The sequence below is a fragment of the Astatotilapia calliptera genome, chromosome 10 (assembly GCF_964374335.1).
Source record: "Astatotilapia calliptera chromosome 10, fAstCal68.1, whole genome shotgun sequence".
Taxonomy (NCBI): Eukaryota; Metazoa; Chordata; class Actinopteri; order Cichliformes; family Cichlidae; genus Astatotilapia; species Astatotilapia calliptera.
Genome location: NC_137431.1, coordinates 8,672,886 through 8,697,155, shown reverse-complemented (window position 1 = coordinate 8,697,155; position 24,270 = coordinate 8,672,886). Strand labels below are relative to the sequence as shown.

At 39.7% G+C, this 24,270-nt stretch overlaps 2 protein-coding genes across 9 annotated transcripts in view; one reads left to right on the top strand and one right to left on the bottom strand.

Moving 5' to 3' along the window:
* The window catches only part of ncor1 (nuclear receptor corepressor 1), a 61,544-nt gene extending 51,251 nt beyond the window's left edge, over nt 1–10,293 (bottom strand). For all 8 annotated transcript variants that reach the window (XM_026183266.2, XM_026183270.2, XM_026183269.2 and 5 more), the window contains exons 1-5: nt 10,150–10,293; nt 6,173–6,362; nt 3,474–3,568; nt 1,934–2,141; nt 782–961 (exon numbers count right to left, since the gene is read on the bottom strand). In XM_026183266.2, coding sequence (XP_026039051.1) covers nt 782–961; nt 1,934–2,141; nt 3,474–3,568; nt 6,173–6,283 — 594 coding nt within the window. In that variant the 5' untranslated portion in view covers nt 6,284–6,362; nt 10,150–10,293. The remainder of the gene's footprint in view (nt 1–781; nt 962–1,933; nt 2,142–3,473; nt 3,569–6,172; nt 6,363–10,149) is intronic.
* Nucleotides 10,294–10,854: 561 nt separating this feature from the next.
* pigl (phosphatidylinositol glycan anchor biosynthesis, class L) lies at nt 10,855–24,171 on the top strand. Its single transcript, XM_026183279.2, has 7 exons — nt 10,855–11,180; nt 13,139–13,238; nt 19,819–19,909; nt 20,975–21,042; nt 21,864–21,895; nt 23,050–23,183; nt 23,703–24,171. The coding sequence occupies exons 1-7, from the start codon at nt 10,922–10,924 to the stop codon at nt 23,829–23,831; spliced, it is 813 nt and encodes a 270-aa protein (XP_026039064.1). The 5' UTR covers nt 10,855–10,921; the 3' UTR covers nt 23,832–24,171.
* Nucleotides 24,172–24,270: the final 99 nt, after the last annotated feature.

The following is a 24,270-nucleotide window of genomic DNA, read 5'->3' as shown; positions in this document are numbered from 1 at the left end:
TATTCTCTTGCAGCCTTGATCAGCTAACATTTCTATCTAATTAAGTAGAATTCCAAAAGAGATAGCAGTTCGAAGACGACCAAGAAGCAAAAAAACAAACAAAAAAACAACAACAATCTAATCTAAATAGGATGCTGAGCTGAAGAAAAAAAGTAAACCTAGGGATCTAGAAATGTCGTTTCTGAGAGTGCCTTCTAGGAAAAATACAAGAAAATGAAAGACACAAGTCTGTCAGCCTATAGATTTACAGCAGTGGCATCTTATAGCCCTGAGGAATGCTTTAATTTTCAAGGTCAAAGAGCAACTTGGAGCTCACCGAGAAGACAAGCAAGCCTCCAGGGCTTATCATCACCAAGTCAGTAGAGAACTGATATTTGACTTGATATTTAGCACCAGACATACTGAACAGGCTTTTCTCAAAGGGAAAGACTTCCGGTAGATTACTTTAACCCTGAGCTGAAAGTACAACACTTTTTACACTAAATGGATTTGCGGATTTCTGAGACCCTCCCATGAATATTTTTCTTAGTATTTATCCTCAGTGTCACTTTCAATAAAAAGTCAGTTTGAAGTTTAGCTGTGATACAGTTGCATAAAAGCAACAAAACATTTATATTTAAGCACTTCCTCAATGCTGTTCTAAAATTTGTATCATATCAGTCCCTCAGTTTATTTCTTAAAGAAAAAGAAAGAAAAACATTATCTGTGCCATGTTTTCTTACACAACACTCATTGTGTTTGAAATATGTTAAGAGAAAAAAGGCCAAGCTGGGTAACCAACCTGCTTTTTCTTCAACTTGAAAATCTGCTGCTCCACTTTAGCAATCTCTCGGTCTACACGGTCCATACTCTGGATCAGCTCTTCCTTGGACAGTTTAGAAGGAGAGGTGTCCTGCTCCTCCCCCATGTGTAGTGTAGGTCCTCCTGGGGAAGACTCCACTTTGACAGTGAACTGAGTCTCCTGGCAAAAAAACCAAAAAACTGTTAAATAAGTTTATACAAATTATTGGTAGGCAATCTGGCAATAATATGACAGAAGAGCTTAATTTACCAAGTATTTTATTTTTGAAAATTAATTCACCACTAACCAACACAAACCTGTTTGGTTTCATGCTTCCCTATGCGCAGGCTCTGAGCCATTCAGCTACCTCTCCAGTCGTTCTCACCTCCTACAGACTGACTCTGACTGTCATTGTCTAGCAGCTAGAAAGAGCATTTCTTGTTCTACTCTGCCTTTCCAGTTCACAGATGATGTCCAGGGCAGAACAAGGACTACAACCTTCACTGGCAGTCCAAGACAGCAGAGTTCCTCTGATTGTAGGATGAGAGACTAAGCAAAAAGGCAGCTGAACAACATCAAGTACTGACAGTAGAGAAACATGAGCTAACCTGACAGTATCAGCAAATATGCACTGCTCAGGTCCAAAGGCCTATAAATTACATCCTCTGAGGATACAAATCAAATCAACACCTTACCAAAACAGCCCCATCCAGCAATAAAACCTTCATAAAACATCATGACTGCATTAGTGTTAAGTGTTTGAGAATCCATGAGTGTCTACTCAGACTCAAGTTTTTTTTTATTGTCTACAAGAACCTATTGTTAAGTTTAAGACTTTAGCAACTGCAAAATAAAGGGCCTATGGCTGATGTTTTAAAATTTGGCCATTATCCATAGTGGAGAGCCTTATTTTGTACAGTGATTGTGCTTTAGTCCTCATTTATATTCACTTTTGTTCCAACAAAATAAAGAAATCTTAATTATGGGAAAGAACTGACCTCATTTTTTGTCTTTCTGATGTTCATAACAATAACTTTTATGAATACTGAAGACTGACATTAGTAAATGTTAGTCCAATCTTAAGCTTAATTATTTCTGCCTGATAAACTGGTTCAAATACAGGACCTACAAAATAAAAAATATGATGCCCACCTTCTTGACCTCCACAGTGGCTCTTAGGCTGTCCTGTACACTATGGGGCACAGGCAGAACAATACCCCCTGCAGTGGAAGGGGTGCGGGTGATATGAGCCTCAGCAACAGTCTCCAGGCGAGGGCGTTTAGCCTCCAAGACCTCATGCTCAGGTTGGGCTGAGACAGAGTGAAACTGCTGTTCGTAACCATGGCGCCTCTCTGGAGGCCTGACAAAGAAAAGTAAACAAGAAATTTACAGATTTATCAGAAACTGCAACTAGCTGTCAAAATTAATTGGAGGATGCAAGTAAGGCTGGGCCATATTATACCGTTCACGGTAATACCGGTACAATGTTAGGCAACGATAAGTAAATGAAATATCGTGATAGAATATGAGTAAAACGCGCATGCGCACATGGCCGAAAAAGCATGGCGGCAACGGAGAATGAGAAGAGAGAAAGCGGATCGTTCAGTGAAACGGATGAACCAGAATTGGTTTGTAAAAATGGTGCTACTTCAGTGATGTGGAACTGGTTTGGTGTTTGTCCGTCAGATACCCACCAAAGCACATTTTTTTGTAGAACATGCACGTGGGCCGTCATTATTGCCGTATTTAGACTAAGGTACTCGTAAATCTGGGAGTAATCTGTGTCCTAAACTCAGTCAATTTCAGGTCCCAAAGTCAAACGAACACTGTGACATCACTGAGAGTTAAAAACTGTCTAAATTCTTTCACCTTTAATAAAATGATCAGCGTTGCTGCTTTACCAGGTGTAACTATGAAGTTTAACATCCGGCATCCATGAAAACAGAATTTATTACATTTAACGGAGTTAGAAGTTAACAGGACGTTAGTTGAAGTTAGCTCGCTAGCTTTGTTAGTTACCTAAGCATGATGTAGCATGTTCTGACTGAGAGATTTCTGAAAAAATTCAAACGTACAACATGGGAATAAAGCAGCTGTGATAGAATACAGCATTAATGAATCAATGGTACAGAAATGGAGGAAGCAAGAATAGTTTGAGTTATCTGACTGCTTTGTTTCACTTAATGTGTCTTATAATCCCATGCACCTTATGGTCCGAAAAATACGTATTTGACTTTTTTATTTGGCACACTGCAGTTTAATGTTGCAAAGCACCTCTGTTTAACTTCAGTGGATATTATACATGGTTATGCTCAGGATATGTCAGCCCATTTCTACTGGAAATGCCTTTTGGTTAAACTTTCAGCAAGGAATTTGCTTTTGCAATGTTAAATTTTTATATAGCTTTAATGCACATAAAAAAAAACAGCTGCTTGTTTAAGTGAAAATACATGGATGGGGGGGTTTTGCGCTAGTAAAGTTGTGGAGTTGTATTTTGTCTCGCATCAATTATATTGTCAGTTATATTGTTATCGCAAATTTTAAATATATATCATGATAAATAGTTTTGGCCATATCGCCCTGCTCTAGATGCAAGAAGGGAAAACCTCTCTAGAACAAAACCTAAAATGAAATAAGAAAGCACCTAATAAAGCCTAATAAGCAGCTTGGTATTTGAATATTACGCTCCTACCTTTCAGCTCCAGGGTGGAATTCGGACAGTAAAGACGGTCTTCTGCGACCCTGTGGATCCTGCATGTGATTCCGGTAGTCTGGGACGGTGAAATCCTAAAGGCAAGAGGAACACTTAGCAAATTAATTCTCAAATCTCAATCTCATTCAAATTCTTGACAGTGTGAAGCAGGGAAAATGGAAATCAATACACAAAAACAAACATCACCTCACATACCATAACAAACTATAAGCACCTCACAGATGCAGCAACCGGATCATCCTTAGAAAGTAGTGTCTACAAAAGCGACACATTTCTCTGCTACAGATACATCTTACTTTGAATCAGTAAAGCTGCCTCCACTGCCTGCTTCACTCACACTTTTACACATGAACTATAACCTGAAGCACAATGCTTTTTCTTTTTTTTACCCCTTAGCAGCTCATGTAAGCACCATCACTGGCTGTACAATGCGCTGCCAAAAGCTTTGAGGGGCACAAAAATCATGTAACTGTGATGTCCCCAGTTAGAGTCTAGCCATGGACCTGTGCTGCATCTCACCTCATGCATACATACGCACATAAACACATGTCTGCAACCCCACCCATCCCATTTCCTGTAAACTCTGTTCTACTTAATCTAATAAAGGCAACTCAATGGGCATTTCTGCCACTCAGCTGCAACTCTGAGTAGACAATCACGATGCCAGCAATCAGAGATTAAAATCATAAATAATTAAGCTAATTAGCTTTGCTTATTTTGTTAGCTTACATAATTTTATTTGTTGGTTTATTTAACAGTGACATTGCAGATATATAGAAAAAGAAAAACAGCTATAAATGCAGCACAGTTATCCAAGAGGCCATTTTCATCTGTGATCTCACCTTATTAAAACAACAAAGTTCCCAAATTAATCAGCAGGGATAGGCCAATGTTGTATTCTGTCCTTACTCTGACCTCTGCCCGGGGGGTGGGAGGGGGGGCAGAGATTGCAGACATGGTTAAGCTTACCAGGAATATACAAAAAATATATATATCCTAGTACTAGAGAATAAGGGCTGGCCTGAAGTGAGGCCCAGTTCCACTCGTTTTTCAAACGTGTCATTAGTCAGTTCACAATGGAATTACTGAAACCAGCAGCACTACTCCTCCTCTGGCAAACTAAAAGGAATGTTGTTGATGGCAAGAACATTGATTAAAATGTCTGTAATAGTCAGGGGCTTTTATCCAAAACCGTATGGGGTAAAGAACACAGAAATGTTATCAGCACAGTGTGACTGCCAAACAAACCTGAACAAGCAAATGCAGTTACAGGAAACATTTCTAAATTCCCATTTTGTCCCAGATTTAAGCAAACAATGTGAATGCTCAGAAATGTCCCATCGAGAGTTTTCTGTGAAAGTATGCTTCTAAGAAACGTGTCACTGAAAATGTCCAAACACCATCCAACATTCTCAAATGAATGCGCAAAAGGACGATGCTCTAGAGTTAAATACTGCTACGGGAATTACCACCACACATGGTTTTTCACTACTGAGACTACAAGCAAACTTAATCAGCATCGATGCATTTCTAATTGGTTTAAATAAACAATGTAACACTAATAAATTAAAAAATGGGTTTGGTCTTGGGTTTTGTTTTGTTTTTTTAAATCACTTCAATCTTCAGTTGTAGTTGAAAATGAAGCAATAAAGCTCCTTAAAATCTTAAAAGCCACAAACAACATGACAGTGAGCTTGGTAAAAACTCAACTTTGGACTCGTTTTCCATGCAAAGATGGAATCTGGCTGTAAATTAGTCCTAGCGTGTGCATTACCTTTTCAAATCAACTGGTTCAAAAGCAAGCCCAAAGCCTCAATTAACAACATCTTTAAAGTTCTGCTGTCATTGGCCAATCTTTTATTCACACATAAAATATAAACAAAAACAAAAACTTCTTGGTAAGGAGTGAGGTTCCAATTCAGTATGAAGAGATATCTACTCATACTGCACCCTAAGCCACAATTAACAGAAAGAGGAACAGATTGATTTCATTTGGAATACTAGCTAAAGCTAGACTACTAATCAAATTTTAGATTCTATCCCATTTTTGACATCCAACAATTACAAAAACCAAATGGTGTGTATTTATGCTACAGGACTGATTAATCTATTGCATTTATTTTCACTTCAAAGCTCTCACTTTTTTCCTTAAACCAAAAACCAAGTGCACCACTAAAAGATAGCTTTTAGCCAAGTAGAGGAAGAAAACAAATCACAAAGTTTTAGGTAGTTTCCAGCAGGGAGAGGCAAATGTCATAGCAAGTTTGAAAGGAGAGAGAAAAAAAAGATAAAATAAATAAAATCATTTTACACCATTTTTTTTTTACTGAAAACAGTAGTGTAATTTCTCATAGAAGTAAAGCTATGGCTCCATAGTGTAGCTTCTTTTGGCATTAGCCCAACAAGCAAAAGATCCCTGGTTCAATCCTGGGAGGACACTGATTGGTCAACTCAGAACAAGTGGTATTTTTGAAAAGTGAAAATAATCTATCCCCTGCTCTTTCAGATATCACCATCAACAGCTTAAAATCTATCATACAGGCAAACACTAATGCAACACGATCAAAGCTGTCAGTGAGATTCTACACCACAACAAAAAGGCTAATAGTGGTTGACTCGGTGAGGATACAAACATGACTGTTCGCTCAAAACAAAAGAAAGCAGAAAGGAGGCTTTACCTGTGGGTGCCGGCTGCTGGTAAAGGTGTACTGGACAGATTGTGATGGGTATCGGCTCTGCTCACTGCTGAAGCTCCCCTGACTCGGGGGGTAGCCCGAGCTACTGGACATCCTGGCTCAGTGCTAGCGGGCTGTAGCTGCTTCACGGAATGCAGAGTTTAGCTAGACCATGTTAGGAGACACGAACCACCTGCACCAGACAGAAACATACATGCACTTTTCAAAGAGTCACATTTAAGACATGAATGTATATATTTTTTTTTAAGTATTTTTCTGTACTTAAAAAAACCTAATCAAGTCATCATATAAGCTGAAAATATTTAAGTGCATGATAAAAATATTTTTCAAGAACCCTGGAAAAATTACGCAAACCACAACTGGAAATGAGCAACACAAACACATAGGCACTAGGGAACAGACCAGTCCCAATGTGATCAGGCTGGTTAAGACATATTTATATGAACAACAAAGTATCTGTGAGGAGAATTTTGGCTTTGATCAAAAATCACCTCATTCCCAGTGTAAGTAATGAAGTTAACATACCCCAAAATAAAATAATTATAACACTAACATTATTATTTATAATTCAATGAACCTGATTCTTGACTGTTTGTATTAAACTAAACCTTTTGTTTTAGACTGTGTAATGTGTAGGGAGCTCAAACATACAAAAATGCACCCAGATTCAAAAGCACCAACAAAAAAGACCACCAATATTTAGATATTTTTTAGATTTATTTTAAAGAAGAAAAAAAAAAGACTTTCACACCTCCGGCCAATTGCCAATTAATGTTTTTGGACTCTTAGAGTACCCGAAGTGAACCCACACAGGTAAGGGCAGAACAAGACTCCAACCCAGAACCCTGTTGCTGTGAGGAGAGTGCTAGCCATGACTCCACCATGCTGCTCTATATTTGAGATTAATAACCTAAATCTGCAAAATATTTAGTAACTTAAGCTTTAAAATAAATATAGACTCAGCCTTGCTGTATTCATCACTGTTAAAAAAAAGAGAGAGGTGGAGGGTAGTGAACAGGTGGTTTAATGAAGGAATTTTATTGACATTTTATCGTGAAAATACTGACTATAGGGGAAAGAAAACTACTGTGAGGGTCTATTTCAGCTACTTTGAGTCACAGATGTATTCATACTATTCATTTACTGCCTCCATGTCTTCGGTTACACTGAAATCAGATTATAACATCTGGATAAACGGATTGCAGAAAACCAGCATTTAAATGTCAATTTATTTCTACAATTTATTTTTAAAACTGTGAAGACATTTTCTACACGTGGCACAAGATTCATAGATTTTTAATCAATATATTATTATGGTTTCTATCTTCTGTACAAACAATCTACTGTGTATTGAAGGCTATTTCCCTTTACATGGGAACAGTTTCTCAGATTTTAACAAACTTCTGTTCGGAGGTGGTTTAAACTTTCTATTCATGTTGTTTCATGTTCTTCTGTCAGAATAGCGTCCCATAACTGTACCCACGATGAACAACTTAGCCACTGCATTTAAACAAAACTGGATTCAGATGAAAATTAGTGAGTTTGTCTTGGCTGCGCAGAATCCTGTCACCCTCAATTAGTCAAGCATCGTACAAAGAACAAGAGCCAGGACCGAGCCAGGGTGCATTGTCTTCTCTCTAATAACAAATCATAGAGCCCAGATACTCCAGTGCGTTCCAAATGAACTAATGCACAAAGTTTTGTATTTTGACTAAATATTTATGGATAAAAACAACACATACCAACAATAGGCCTGTAAGACACAAGGAAAATCTGCCATGTGTGACAACAGTGCCAATATCATAGATTACACGATATGACTCGCCATAAGCAAGTACAAGCGTGTTTAATATTCTACAGATACAGGCAATAAATAGGTACACTGCTAACAAAACTCCAAATAATGAATGACTGATAGAAATTTTAAGCCATTTCTGAATGTGCTTTTCCTGAAAATTTGAAGTGTTTGCATGCAGAGTATGAATATATAGTGCATGTACAAAAAATAAAAAATGATGGCCTAATAGTGCAGGATCCTCTTGCAGTAATAATGACGGCACTATTCAGCAGTCAGCACTATACTGATGAACTAAAACTAATTTAGTCTGCATGCTAGTTTACTGCAAACAGTTATAACCGTTACCGGTCACTAAAGTTGAAGAGATGTTACTTTATGGGGCGATCATGGCTCAAGAGTTGGGCGTTCGCCTTGTAATCGGAAGGTTGCCGGCTCGAGCCCTGGCTTGGACAGTCTCGGTCGTTGTGTCCTTGGGCAAGACACTTCACCCGTTGCCTACTGGTGGTGGTCAGAGGGCCCGGTGGCGCCAGTGTCTGGCAGCCTCGCCTCTGTCAGTGCGCCCCAGGGTGCCTTCACACATCACCAGTGTGGATGTGTGAAGGCTGTGTAAAGCGCTTTGGGGTCCTTAGGGACTAGTAAAGCGCTATACAAATACTTACCATTTACCTTTCAATCCCTGGCCAAGATCTATTTTAATAATTAGAAAAAGACTACAAACAACAAAATAACTTGTAACTACCCAACTGGTGATTGCTGGTGGGGGTTTTTTTTAATAAAAACAAATAAAAAAAAATAACTTTCATGGCTCCCTTTGTAAACCCTAAATGCAGTGACAAATGTGTTCATCATCATCATCTCCACAAAACCAGCACCAGACAGTCTGTGAATGTGGTTCTTAAATCTATAAAAGGCTCAACCTCATTTTCAACAGCACCTTATGGCTTTGAGCCAAATTCAGGTAGAACAAATCAGCTCAGCAATTACAGGTCAAAATGTTTGGCGGTAAATGAAATAAGAGAAACTGCTAAAAGAGTTCCCAGCAGCCCCACAGCTGCCTGAAGTATTACCATTTTATTGTTCTGAAAAAAACGAATCGCAGCATGTGGCGATGACCTTCTATTTACAAGCATAGCTGACACACAAACCAAACCTGGAAAGTATTTTGTTAAAGTCGCAAGGATGAAGCTAGGGAAGTCATATACTTCTAAATATAATTCAAAATAATTTAAAAATATTAACACGTGTCCTCTCAATAAGAAACAGCTAACCTCCTAGGCTCCAGAATGCATTGTCTCTTACAGTGCTTCATTCAGGGCATTAAATCACTTAAACCTTTCTTAACACGATGTTTTCTAAAAGCAGAGCATAATAATAATGACATAGGTATGCTTAGCATTACAATCTGGAACTCTACTTCTTAGGGGCCTGACTATAGCCTCGTTCTCAGTTGTAGTGTATGTTAGTGTAACTTGCAAACAAACCCATGATGGGAGTCATTTCTTGGATCTCTCGCACTTTAAAATAATGTAATATGGCAGCTAAACGAAAATGATGCTCCTGTGTGTTCTCAGCGTCTTAATTGTAATATTCGACCGGATTGGGGTCGTTACGTCTGCAGAATTTTAAAAAAAAAATCCTACTTTCATCAGTTTTCTTCGTATCGCGGTAAAGTTCTAGGTAAAGTTAGCAAGTAAATTATTTACAGTGGTCCCTCTGATAATTTCCACACTAACCCAGCAGCTGTGGTGACCTCCCTGGCCTCAGCTACAGGCATGCATGGTGAAATAATGCTGTTGCACGTTGTTATTGTTGTCTTTTAACGCCACACTGTCATATAAACGCAACTCAATTTGTATCTTATCTTGATCGGCGGAATGGGGTTATTTCTACAGCAGAGAGCATCCCCGGAAATGCGCCAAAATCGTGCACGACAATAAAGGTCCATTTTAAAATATGCGGTACTTTAACGCTTTAGCTTAGTGTCGTGGCGTTTAAGATATTGCTGTTGTTGTCGCTAGCTTGCTAAGTTAGCCGTATTTCACCTTTGAAATCTCAACCACGTCGCCATCTTGCAAGGCAGATTTTCAGCGTAGACCGGGGCGCTTAAATAGCGTGCTAATTAGACATGTTGATGTGCTGCATGGTAACTATTTTTACTTACCTCATTATAAGAAAATATATCGATGGCAGAGAAAGGGTTCCCTGTGCAGAAATATGTGGCAATAGTTGATTGTAAATCCGCGGGTTATGGGCTGTGGACGACTGTGCAGTCTGAAGGCTGCGCCGCATTTGTCGGTTGATGTCCTGGCAGAGTAAAAAAGATTCCCCTTATTATTAATGAATCCCCAGGGTATATCTAGTCCTTAAAATATATGTATATACGAATAAAACTAGACTCTGCAGAAAACAGAGCAAGTGGCTGCCAAATGCCATTTTTTGCGAGGAAATTTAAAATATTATTTTGGAGTGTTATATATCTGCAAGGACAATGTAATGGTGTGACAACTAAATCTTCCCCTCAAACACGGTAATGTTCTCAGTGTTTTTTTTCTTTATTTCACTTTTCAGAAACGATTATTTCTCTCGATTTATACAACGATATAAACGTGTTCCTTCTTATATTTATTCAGACAAGACAGAAAATTATTCTGTCTTGCGTTCTCATTATATATCTATTTAAAGTGAAACGAAAATAAAAGTCACCGAGACTGCAATTAGTACAAAAATATGGCAATCGTGGGAATAAACATGTGAACCCATGCTTGTTGAATTGAGTTATACTTCCAGTTGCTGCGTTAATTAATAAATGCCTAACGTTAGTAACAGTTAAAAGACTGCGCGAGGGGTGTTGTTTTGGGGGGGGTTACACATGGAACCATTTACACTTCAGGCTTTTGTTTTTACACGGATTTTATGCGGTAACGGTCAAAATAATGACTTTGTACTTGGCTGTCATCATAATTTTGTCCTATTTGGCTTTGATAAAATGCATTTTTTTTCGACATCGGCGGACTTTGGTGAAGTCGTTGAAGCGTGCATTGAATGCTCCATCAAGCAGAGAAACAAACGGCGAGGATATCAGAGCTCTGGTCGTAACTGCGCATCCGGATGACGAGTGTATGTTCTTCGCGCCAACGATCATACGACTCATTGAATTAAATGCCACCGTACATTTGCTCTGTTTGTCTGAAGGTACGGTGACAGCACACTCATATTTGCATACTCAAGAAAAAAACCAATATAAAGATACAGAAAATTAAAATGAAAAGTGGTCCTACCTGCTAATCGGATAGAACCATATATTTATATATAGACCAATTAAAGACTTGTACCCACTTTTTGTTTGTTTGTTTGTTTGTTTGTTTGTTTGTTTGTTTGTTTGTTTGTTTGTTTGTTTTACTGTCAGTTAGGGTCACACTAGCTTTTCTCCTCTGCTCCCTGTTCTTATTTGTCACCACACCTCAAATCCAACATAAATGTATGCACACAGAGCAGATCCAGGCAGAGGAGAAATGAGTGAACAAACCGTAACTTCAAGCACATTTAATGATTTATCCATCCCGTTTGAGTGCATGCAATGCTCTGCAGACATACAGGAGCTCCTTAATTTTCCAGCAGTTATTACACCACAAGAGTACCAAGTGCTCATGCATCTTTCAGGAGTACAACACCAATTCCTAAAAAGTTAAAATGCTGTGTAAAAAGTTAGAACACAATTCAGTGATTTGCTAAGCTCAAAACCATATTTTACGCATAATAGAACATAGAAAACATATCAGATGTTTAAGCTGAGAAAATATGCACTTAAAAAAATCACTTTGAATATGACAGCAGTAAGACTTCTCAATAAAAGTGGGACAGGGCAATGTTTATTACTATACACCATCCCCTCTTTTTCTTTTAACAACAAGCAGTAATCACAGTAACCTTCCAAGTTTCCTTAGTCCATTTTAAATCAGCTTTGGTCCAGAGAAGACAGCTGCGTTTCTGGACAACATTCAGATATGGCTTCTTTTTTGTATGTTAGAGCTTTAACCTGCATTTGTTGATGGCACAGTGAGCTGTGTTCACAGACAAGGGTTTTGGGAAGTGTTTCTGATCAAATGCAGTGATTTCATAACAAAACCGTGCCTGTTTTTAAAGCAACGCTGTCTCAGGGTCAAGCATCCTGTGCTGACTTTTGCTCACAAAGATTTCTCCATATTCTCTGAATCTTTTAATGATCTTATGTACTGTAGATGATGACATATTTAAAGTGTTCATAATTTTATGATGACCAACATTATTCTGAAATTGTTTCACAATTTGAAAACATAGTTTTGCAGACAATGGAAGTTCTGCTCATCTTTACTTCAGAGAAACTCCCTCTTTAATATTTCTTATTATACCCAACCACAATCATTCCTTCTTGCCAGTTAACCTAATTAATTGCAGTTTGTTTCTCCATTAGTTTTTGTAGAACTTCTTACATTTTTACCCCTATGTTGCCCCCTTCCAACTTTTTTCTTACATGTTACTGCCATCGAATTCAAAATGAGCTGATATTTTTCATAAAATAGTAAAATCCCTCTATTTAAACATATAATATATTACCTGTCTTCTATAGTGAAGAAAATATGGGTTTAGGAGATTTGCAAATCATTGCATTCTGTTTTTATTCACATTTCAGACAGCATTTCCAATTTTTTGCAATTTGGTTTGAAATATAAAAAAAGTATAAGAACTGAAAGAGAACATAATCGATGTACCTTCATACCTTCCCTTATGTTGTGAACTATGTTCATTTTTTGTATGTCATTGCACTGTTGTCTATGTCCTTTTTATTTTACTTCTTCTTCTTCTTCTGTTTTGTTTTTGAATTTTGAATGATTTTAGTACCTACCTTAAGCTTACATCCTTTGTGACAAGCACTGCTTAAGTTAAAAACAAGTTGTCAGGTACCAGAAGTGCAATCAAAGCTTCCCAATAAGTGGTACAAGAACAAGAAACATGGCTGTTGTTCAGAGTTCTCTTTGGGAAACCCCAGTCCTGTTCCAGAGGCCATCTGTACGCCACCCCCATATTTAAAACTATAAAAACTGCTAATTATACATAATCTACTGCGATAATACCATATCTAACATCTAATGTGACCTCTACATGTTACGCAGGAAACTACTACAATCAAGGAGCTCAGCGTAAAAAAGAACTTCTGAACAGCTGTGCCGTGTTGGGGATACCAGCGTCCAGAATCATCATCATAAACCACAAGTAAGAAGCCATCTACCCCAAGCATGCAACATAAAAATAAGAGTCATTCTGTTTTTTGCCTTTCACAATCAGGGAGTTTGTGCCACTAAATATACAGATGTGTGCGTTGTCCATTGATGTATGCTGCCCTCAATTAAGGAGTCAGGTCTCAGCATGTGTTCCTGCTGGAGCTCATCACCCCCTCCCTGCCAACCAGTGTCTATAAGAACAAATAAGAGAGTTGACCACAAATCACAACCCTCCCATTCTCACTGTGACAGCTCCGATGTAGCCTGACCTGATATATTACCTTTGTGTCACAGGGGAAATATATGAGTAGGCTCTGGAGGCAGCGATGGGTCAGCCCTGTGGGACAAAAGGCTCTTTAAAGACCTTAAAAATTCCATCACGGAATCAGTCTATTGATCCTTTTATCCATTTACAGCTTGTATATACAGATCTATTTAAATGTGCATCTTTGAAAGAGTCAAGTATTTATAGAACAAATTATCATTAAAGTATCTATTTCGTTACTTTTGAAAGTCTTTAGAAGAACATTTGCCTGTTTGTACACCCGGAGCAATCAATCAGCCTGTTTAAGCAGTCACAAAGGATTAGTTAGCGATCCCTGGGAAAAAATAACTGGGCAGACTGGGATGTCTGTACCGGAGCTGAAAGTATTTGTTGGAAGTTTTATCATGTTAGTTGCATGATGATATTTTTCTCCTGAATACGGAATTAAATTATATAAAATGGGACGCGACCTAAATAAAGCCCTTTATTCTTCAGTATTGTGTTCAAAACTTGACATTTATGTCAATTAAAGGTTTAGTGATGTGTACGAGGTGATCCTTTTAGTAATGCTAGTTCTACTGGAAAATCTATAAAAGTGTGTGTCTCGGGGAGGCAGGGGTTAAAGAGAACTGTGTCACTCTTTGGTGGCACAACAATTTTCTTGCGGAAAGAAAGATGCCCGTGCATTCCAGTTTTGTTGCAGAAACACAGAACAGGTTATGCTACAGCTAAAAGCACAATAGAAGGTCAAGTTACACAGAAAAGGTAATGGTAAAGAGTATTGTTTTCCCCTCTCCTGTGGATCAACTGTGCAGCTTTTCTTGAAAATGTTGTGGTTTCTAAGAACATCAGGGCTGCCTACATGTGAGTGTCTCCATGTTGGCTCACCAGGAGAGCTGTATGAACTCTGCACTAACCTGGAACTCAGTTATAAGCTGCCAGACTGCCCAGGTTGTCTGCCCTGGAGAGTATTGTGTGTGTGTGTGTGTGTGTGTGTGTGTGTGTGTGTGTGTGTGTGTGTGTGTGTGTGTGTGTGTGTGTGTGTGTGTGCTTTTTTTTTAACTCACATGCACACACTTCCCATTTTATCATCTTGTGCACACAAAATATAGCTGAACTTTGATCTTAGGGCTCTCTGCACTTCTGCTGAACTGGAGTGTGGCCCATTTTCCCTTTCTTTGTATTTTGTTGTTTGCCCAAAACACACACCTAATCAGCACTTTAAGAGCCTGAGTTCCACTCTCTGACAGTCAGCCTCTCTCGTGCTCTCTCGATCTATCCCACCCCTCCTCCTCTTGTCCATGTCTACTGAAGGCAACTGCCAAGGACTGTGGGATACATTTTGGCCACGCTCTAAGCACTGCTAATGTAGGTCATTCCAAAATGTTTTTCCCTTAGTGTGTCTGTACACAGCTAGCCAGTCTTTGGCTTTTTGCTCTTAACCCCCTCTGTTCAAGTTCAAAGTTTGAAATCTAACACACAATAGTCAAACAGTGCTCAATTACACAGGCAGTGCTGTCTTTTAGGCATAATCTCAGCAGGGATAGGGCTATGTAGCCATCAGATTTAGAGGCATTTTTCTACGATTTGAATAGGAGAATCAGTGTGCGTCTATTTGTGCACATCTTTTAGCCGCATTAAGCTTATAATGTTCACGTTTGCCTAATTTTATAATCTATTTTTTATACTGAGGTGTGTTTCTAATATTCATAAATATTGGATACTCATGTGAACGCATATATGTCATTGTAAATCTCACTAAAATAAAATTGTTTGGCGATGTTTGGCGATCATTATGTGGTTTGTCAGATGGGTACAGGGAGTGATACTGATAGCTGATATTAAGCACCTGATCCCCTCCAAACAAGGACGTAAGGGGGGAAGTGAGCAGAATGATTTATTTAATTGGTTGATTATTTTGGGCAGGTTTTAATAAGTGAATTCTTTTGTACATCAGTGTGTCATAAAAGTATGCATACTTGGGCTCAGCCTCTCAGTAATTTTTGAGCCTTTTTCACAAAGTTGCTGTGTTATATTGGAGAGGATTGGGAAAGATCCAAAGGATATAAAGAAATATTACAATTCTTCTGTTTTTGGTCCCTCCAGCTGTGAAACATTGATCCCATATGCTTTAGTCATTGGGGAAAATAGCTGATGTTTAGAGCCACAGAGTTTTTGTTGGGTTTTTGTTCGATGTGGCTCCTTTTGTAATGCAACCACTAACTAACTAACACTAAATAATGTGCTGACTGTACATAATAACCCCCACTGGTCACAGCAGATGGCTGCCCCTCCTCTGAGCCCGGTTCTTCCGGAGGTTTCTTCCTGTTAAAAGGGAGTTTTTCCTTCCCACTGTCGCCAAAGTGGGGCCTCCTGGTGGGCCACAACGGTACTGTAGGTGAGCTGTAGTTATATTTGGTGGTGATTTTGTGATATTACTCATTGCTCTGACCTAAATTTACTGCTCTTCTTTTGAAGTTTGTGCCCCAGTGGCAGGTGAGTAACACTTTGCATGTGACTGGGTAGCTTTAGCAATTTTTAACCTACGGCCTCTGTTGTTTATGTATATTTGAATTACATTTTTTTAAGGAAATACATCACTCTCTCTTGTACTTTGATTAGAGTGAAGATTTAAGATTGGGTGGGCCCTGTTGGATTTTCTGCTTTTTAAGCAGGCCATAGAATTGTGTTTTTTATATGTCAGATTTCGATGGTACTCACTCACAACTGTATCAGTGTTCTCCAAGATCACAGGAATAACATGCGCCTTCTTCTTTACATTATGATTTTCCCTTTAGTGCACACTGAATAGGACAGCTGTGTTGACAGTATCTAGGGGCCCCGGTGCATGTTGGGGCCTTTGTGATCAAGCTCAATCTGAGCACGCTCTGCTGGCTCTCCACTTGCTCCGGCATTACCTCTTTCTGCTCCCTGGAACTTGATTATAGCTGCTCGCTGCACAAATTCAGCCATTCTTCTTCTTCATGACATTATCTATCAGACTAAAGTGAAGTCTCACTCTGTCTGGCTTACCTCATTTCTTTGTGACTTCAATAATTGTACTTCCCTGTTAACATATTTCACGTGTACTCAGAAAGCTTCTCGCAGAAGTAAACAATCAACTAATAGCGTCTGTTGTCAATTGGATTAGTGTAGTTCTCTGTAGTCATGTAAACACAGAGCTCAGCACAAGTTTCAGGAAAGGAAAGTGGTACTCGCAAGCAGAGACAGCACATCCACACACAAGCATTAAATATACATTGATCAGTGGTTAAAAATAGTCCTGGCTGATTTATAAGCTCATGGCAGGGCCAAGTAAACCGTGATGAGATGTTCCAGCCCGAGTATAGCCAGAGGTCAGTACCTCTGGCTATACTTTTACTCAAGATTCATTTGTCAGCAGCACAGATCGGCCTCTGTGTAGTCACACTGTTAGTTTTCCATTCACCGAACCTTGCAGCCAACAACAAATTTTGAATTTTGTCACATTAAATCCCTCTTTTTCTGCACAAATTACTTCCAAAACAACAGTAAGATAATAATTTCCATGGTGAATAGCACACACCTATTCCATCATGGTTCTTTTTCTGCAAATAGTTAAATATGGGTAAATATTGGCCATACCTGCAGCCGCACATGTCTGTAAATTATCATGAAACGTCACGTGTAAGCTAGTGTTGTTACTATAGTTGTAACTGCCTTATTACACTGGCCAATTGTATTAGGGGCGTACAATTGGCGCGTAGTGGCATCTCAGCCATTCCCAGCAGGACATATAATCTGACTGTGTGGACAGAAGTCTGGCAGTTGCATAGACCTGTGGTCCATGTGACCAGACTAAACAAGCCCTCCCTGACACACACACACACACACACACACACACACACACACACACACACACACACACACACACACACACACACAGAATCCCTTTAGTGGGCCAAAGTTCAACAACTGCATACAGATGCCTGCAAGCAATTAGACATCCACATGCAAAGCTGCAAAAGGGAGCTGGGGAGGTTACTTTAGGACATTTTGCACTGTTGCCATGGCAAAGCTGACACTCAGCCTACATCCTGCTTGAGAAAGGTCAGGTGTCTTTTATCTTTTGTTGTTCTTTTTTTTTTTCTTCTCTCCTCCTTCCTCTTCCAGCTTTCACACAGCTACAGTTATCGAGAGTCATTCAAAATGTTTTGAGTAATAAACAATTAAATGCAGCAGTGAGAATAATGCATCATGAATATCTCACTCTGGCTTTATTCTCTTTTAGCCCAAAGCAGGTCCATACACACTGCTCTTATTAAATGTAGGTCACTGGTATCCAAGTGCAAGAGTGGGGCATTCACTCGAAGACAGACAGTTTTAAACTATCTGTGAACCCCTAACCCTCTGTCCCTCCCTCTGATGACACAGTCAGCCCTCCAACCCAACCCCATCCTCCACCTCTTACAGCAGACCCTGACCACTCATTGCTCATTGTTAGCAATGAAGGGGAGGGACGCAGCTGCTGACACACAGCCGCACCTACCCCCATTCCATGCACGGTCTATATACAAGCCTGCAGCTAGTTGCCAAGGAGACAAACTATCAATCTCCAAATGTTCTGGATGGCTTTGGGTGCAAATTTTACCAGAGATGGGGCTTGGCCCAATTTAGAAGTGATTAACTTATGGAGCTCCAGATTCAGGAATTCTTGGAATGTTTTTCAAAATAGGTACATTTTTACTTTGTATCTTCACAAATACAATTAAAATGAAATAAGAAAAAATGTTACACAAATTTACACAATACATGGAAATCTAAATATTGGATTTGAGAACAATGTGTATGTATTTCACCTTCTTTCATCCTGTAAACAGACTCAAAAATGTTCATACTGGAGAATATGCAGGTGGCAAATGTTTGCTGTTTTTAACTTAAGAAATGTCGGCAACTGGCTCTACATACTTGCATGCATGCAGTCTCACATGTTCCACCCACATGTTAGCCCAAGTGTACAACAGTATGTCATGGCATTGATGTATCTCCCTATCTATACGTTTCCCTTGAAAGAAAAAACAACATCACTCTATAAACTGCTGTTCTAAATATTTTTGTTTCTTCCCTGACTTTGTACACGCACATGCCACAAGTTTACCTTGAGCTAGAAACATTTGTCAGATATTCTGGTCCATATCGGAATGACAGCATCACACAGGTGCTGCAGATTTGTCGATTGTACATCCAGGATGCAAATCTACCCTTCCACCACATCCCGAAGGTTTGACTGGGATCTGGTGACTGTGGAGGCCATTGAGTGCAGTGAACTCATTGTCAAGGTCATGATATGAGCTTTGTGGCATGTTGAGTTATCCTGCTGGAAGCAGCCAACAGGATAACTCAGAAAGGGATGGACGTGGTCAGCAACAAACACGGGTGGCCTTTGACGTTTAAACGATGCTCATGGGATGGTGGCGCTTATTGTGGTCTTCTGCTGCTGTAGCCCATCTGCTTCAAGATTCAGCATGCAGCACATTCAGAGATGCTCATCTGCATACTATGGTTATTATGAGTGCTTATTTTAGTTACTGTTGCCTTCCTAGCAGCTTCAAACAATCTTCTAGCCATTCTGCTCTGACATCAACAAGAAATTTCACCCAGTGGACAACTGCTCACTGGATATTTTCTCTGATTATTCTTTGTAAACTGTAGAGATACTCATGCAGGACAAATAAGCCGTTTATGACCATCTGGCACCAACAACCACGCCACGTTCAAAGTAACTAAAATCACATTTCTTCCCCATTCTGATGCTCAGTTTGAACTTCTGCAGGTCATCTTGGCCGTGTCTACAAGGTTAAATACACTGAGGGATCAGTTGATGAGATATTTATGTTAATGAGCAGGTGTACTTAATGCAGTGGCAAGTGAGTGTGTTTATATTGTGTTTCTTTTTTTCTCTGTCTCCCGAGTTTAGGACATTGAACAACCATAGAAAGCAGTGCTTCCGTTTTATAGCCTAAAGGGAGTGTGCATGTTAGTGGGCCAAGAGAGTCAGCAGGCCAAGTGTGATGTTTGTGGAAACGAGGGCCTCCAGGCGTTTCAGATATACACAATACTAAGGGCCTTCAGATCCATAACCTCTGTATTTCCCAGCGCTCCCACATGTTTGCATTCTACAACAGCCCTTTTTTTTTTTATATATATATAAAATGCTGTGTTAAATGTTCAAACTGGTTACAAAGCAGACACTGTATAACTCTGTTTTAATACTAACTGGATACATAACCGCAGTCCCTTTCTTCCTTTTTTTTTTTTTGCCCTACAGAAAACTCCCAGATGATCCCAAAGCAGAATGGAGCGTCTCATTGGTCTCCTCTGAAATCCTGAAGCACATAAGAGCTCACTCCATCAACATGGTACGCCCCACTCTGTGTTTGGTTCGTGCCTTTCAAAGAAGTGGCTTTTGTGTCATTTCCTGTTCGGTGTCACCGCACAATTTCCCCGCCATTATATGTTAGAAATACATGTACTGTATTGTTTTCTTTGTACAATGTGTTTTGGCACCGCAGCTTCCTTGTTGATTATCCCAGTTTCACGGTGGTCTGCATAATAACCTTGTCAGCTGCCTTCCTTTTCAGTCCTAACTAGACTGCATTTTGAGGCTCCTTGAAGCCAGGGGGAAATGGCCTGTGCTCTGTGTGTATGCAGAGATTCTTATCATACTCAATGCAGTTCCGCACTATTAGTTAATGGGAATGATGTAAATTGAGAATTGGACAATTTCTTTCTCAGCAACAACAAAAATAGTCACTGAAAGCACAGCAGCAGTAATGGCGTGGGGTGGGGGTCTTCATGGTAGAAAATGGAGAAGCACGACTGAGTTATTCTGCTTTAGCTGCTGATCTTTTTTGGCTATCAAAGATGACAAACAAACAGGCAGTCTCCTCCCATCCTGTCACGCGTCACAGCCAAAAGCACCTTTAGTGAAAAAGTAACTTAAAGAGTCCTTTCAGTTGCAAAGAAAACATTTTCTCTAATGAATATAAGCAGGGGAAAGCACAGAGGAAACAGACTTCCATTTCCTTTTTTTCCAACTGAATAATGTTGTTTCTTTGGTTGAAGTGTTTTTGCAGTTAGATGCAAAGATCATGCGTTATTTATAACATATTGGTTTGGCTGCTTAAACTTGTGCTTGATTGCAAAGTCATGGTAGAATATCGCCTGAGCAGAGCAAACACTTCAAGTCTTTTAGTTGAGTTTTGTTCTCTTCCCTTTGACCTGATTTTTTTTTTCACCTGTTTCCTCTGGTGCGCAAGCATGCATGCACAAAAAAGGCTTTTAAATATCAGTTGTCGGCTGCCAAAAAGCCTCCACAGTCACACACATAAACCTAAGAAAATCTTTCTTGCTGCCTTTGCCTCAGCTTCTAGATACCCAGACTCGGCTTTTCACCCACACAGTGACATATTTTGTTGTTTCAGGTGCTGACCTTCGATGGAAGCGGCGTGAGCGGCCATGCCAATCACATAGCTATCTATAACGCCGTCAGGTACAGGAAGGACTTTAAAGATTTTTGCCATCAGGAAAACCTTTTTATTTTATTTCTTCAGTTCCTTAACTTTAAGATGCCATTTTGAGGGGATACTCTGTGACTTAAACACAGAAAGCAATTCACCCTGCTATCATTAAACACAATCCAGGAAAATGCTGAACATTTGGACCCACATCAACATCCATCGTTCCAAATGTTTCCCCACAAGTACACACACACACCATGTTTTTCAGAATTGGTCTGTTACATAGCTGAGAGGTCATCCAAACAGAGTCCTCAGAGGCACTCGGCTCTGCTCCCAGCGAGCAACAGTAAATCCTGTCCCTGAAGTGGTGAGGTGGGAGGGCAGCTTTGGTTTGGAGAGGCCGGCCAAGCAAGAAGTTGCATCAGACTGTTGGTTTGAAACCAAAAAAAAGAAAAGAAAAAGTGTTTTGCACACTGAAGAGAACATCGTAGTCCCTATACCACACTTACCTGTCTGTGCAGTGAGCCGTGCTCTTTTCTCTCATAAGGCTCTCTGTTCATTTGTGGGCCTTAATGAGATTTGTGCTCTCCAGATCGAATCTGGAAATTCCCATTTGACTGGAACACAAAAGGGGGAGAGGCTGAGTGCGAGTTTCACAGCCTCTAAATCTTGACAGTGTGCTGTCATTTTCTGTCAGCGTGTTAATAACCATTGCATAAAAAAATGCAAGTGCAGGAAAACTTCCAAAAACCTCCCAGCATTTGATATATCCTTCGACACACACACACGCAGAGTGGCCACTTCCATGACATTTTCTGTGTGCAGCACTGATGTTCACTATTTTGTCTTACAGGCATCTCGCTTCCACTGGAGAAGTACCCAATGGTAGGTTTGACACTGGGAGAACTTTTAAGAGGTTTCTAAGCTTAGGAGCGTTAGATTCACTGATCACTCTCAGAACAGTCGTCTGTAAAAGTAATTCTTGGGGTACTTTATCCTGCTTACAGTACAGTATGCTTGTGAATATGTTCATCACCATGAAAGCTTTAGGTAGCACTTTATATTAAAATGCAAAGTTCTTTCACAGGAGAAACGGCACCTCTCCAGCTGCGTTTTTGCAGAGAACCATGCAAAGTACACTGGCTGGTTTGTTAATGTACAGCGCCCTCTACTGTTCATAAAAGCCCCATGAGCATTGTATCTCCACTAAAGGCGCTGGTCTGTTGGTGGCAGCAGGAAGAATGAATTGGACCTAAACTCTAAATGTGATAAGAATGTACCATCAAACTTCTGAAGACTTGTTGACCGCAGATATTAGAATGTCTTTTGTGAATCTTTTTTTTTTTTTTTTAAAGGAATTTCCAAAATGACTAAATTTTCACTTTGTTTTTCTAAGTTCTTGTGGTGATAAATTCTGGGAATTCTTTCTAACAGAATGTAGAAGGAAAAGTAGGTCAGTGAGGTGGGGGGCCATGCTACACAACCTTATTTGCTTATCTGATAAACATTACAGCCCACAGGCCATATCAAAGCATACATATTTGAGGAGAGAGGTGATAAGAAACAGACATTCAGGTAATCATGAACCCACACCATAAACACAAACACACTTGTTTCTGTGGTAGAAGCTCGTCAATCCGCTTTGCCCACATGAGCTCAGTGGATGATCTTGACCAGCAGCATGCCATTAACTGTGGTTCTTTGTTAGTAGGAATTTACACCTCAGCTGTTAGACTGGTCTTACAGTAAAGGGGAAGTAGATGAGAATTCAGAGTGACATTAATCCTCGTCACTCAGCTGTAAAACAAAGCTCCTAAACCTCTAAGGTTCACGTGTTTCTGCCACAAGACAATAACTGAAAGAAGTACTGACAGTTTGTGTTTTTGTGTAGCATAGCAGTACCAGGCATTCTCACTTCAAACGAACTGTATCACAAACAATGACGTTGTGCTGGCGTGGCACCTGGACGATGGCCTCGTTAATTGTATGCTTCTGAAATAAGCATTTAAAAACATTAACAGCTCTGTCTTTTCTCCCAGACTGCACTTTGCTCTCCCTGGTGACCGTTGGCCTTCTCAGGAAGTACATCTCCTTCCTGGATGTTCCCCTCAGCTGGTTTCTGCCCTCGTGTGTCTGCTGTATTATAGGCTCAAAGCCCTACAAGCAAGCCAAAGTAAGCCTCCAACTAGAGACTGTGTGTTGGCAGGACTTTATGTTCTCTACTCTGAGAAGTGCACACTCTAATAAGATCATGTACAGTCTACACTAACACTCAAACTGTCCCTGTTTTTGAAGGAAAGGTACATTTGTCAATTATCTGTTATCATTTCCAACAGTTTCATTTTATCTAACATGAAACTGTTGGAAATGTTTTCATGTTATATTAGATAACATGACACTGCTGTTAATGTGACTGAGGGGAGAATGGACCGGGAGATCGACAGGCAGATTGGGCGTGTCTGCTGTGATCCACGCACTGTAGTCATCTGTAGTGGTGACAAGAGAGCAAACCTGTTGATTTATCGATTGATCTACAACCGCGAGCTCTCAGTATTGACCAAAAGAATGAGATCGCAGATACGAGCTGCAGAGATGAACATCCTCTAAAGGGTGGCTGGACTCTTTCTCAGAGGTAGAGCGAGAAGTGCGAGTTGTATTATCTCCCTTAAAAACAACTTTGTGTCTTTTTCAGGCTGCCATGCTGTGCCATCGCACTCAGCTGCTGTGGTTTCGTTACCTCTACATCACGTTCTCACGCTACATGTTCATAAACACATTCCAAACCATTGCTCAGGGACCAAAGAACCTGAAGATCTATTAAAAGCTCTGATGCACTGATTGCCACATTTCTTACACTACAGGGAATTTAGAAGCTGTTTACAAATGTCTTTGATACTCTGTTAACAGCAGTAGGTGATATGCATTTTTCTTAAACACTGTTATTTTTTAGATAATATTTAATAATAGAAGAAACTTCTCATCCTTTTTTGTTACAGAAAAACTTTTATTGACTCAGTCACAGCACTGTATTAAAATATAGAGTATTTAAGCTTTTCCAAGGGGTTATGACTTTTTTTTATTACTTTAAAGACCAATGAAAGTACTGTTGAATGTTTCTGATGTCATGCTGATTGAAAAATAAAGTTTCTTATATGACAGTAGGTTGGTTTTCCTCTGGTTTTGACATGTCTCTGATAGTTTCGTGAACTTGCATACTTTCTTCCCACTTCTCCCCACAAAAGTTCTCCACTGTGACACTG

Excerpts from the sequence above, each read along its gene's own strand:
- pigl (XM_026183279.2), top strand. The coding sequence starts at position 10,922 with ATGACTTTGTACTTGGCTGTCATCATAATTTTGTCCTATTTGGCTTTG. Across the intron at positions 19,910-20,974 it reads GAGCTCACTCCATCAACATG|GTGCTGACCTTCGATGGAAG; the intron begins GTACGCCCCACT and ends TTGTTGTTTCAG. Across the intron at positions 23,184-23,702 it reads AGCCCTACAAGCAAGCCAAA|GCTGCCATGCTGTGCCATCG; the intron begins GTAAGCCTCCAA and ends TGTCTTTTTCAG.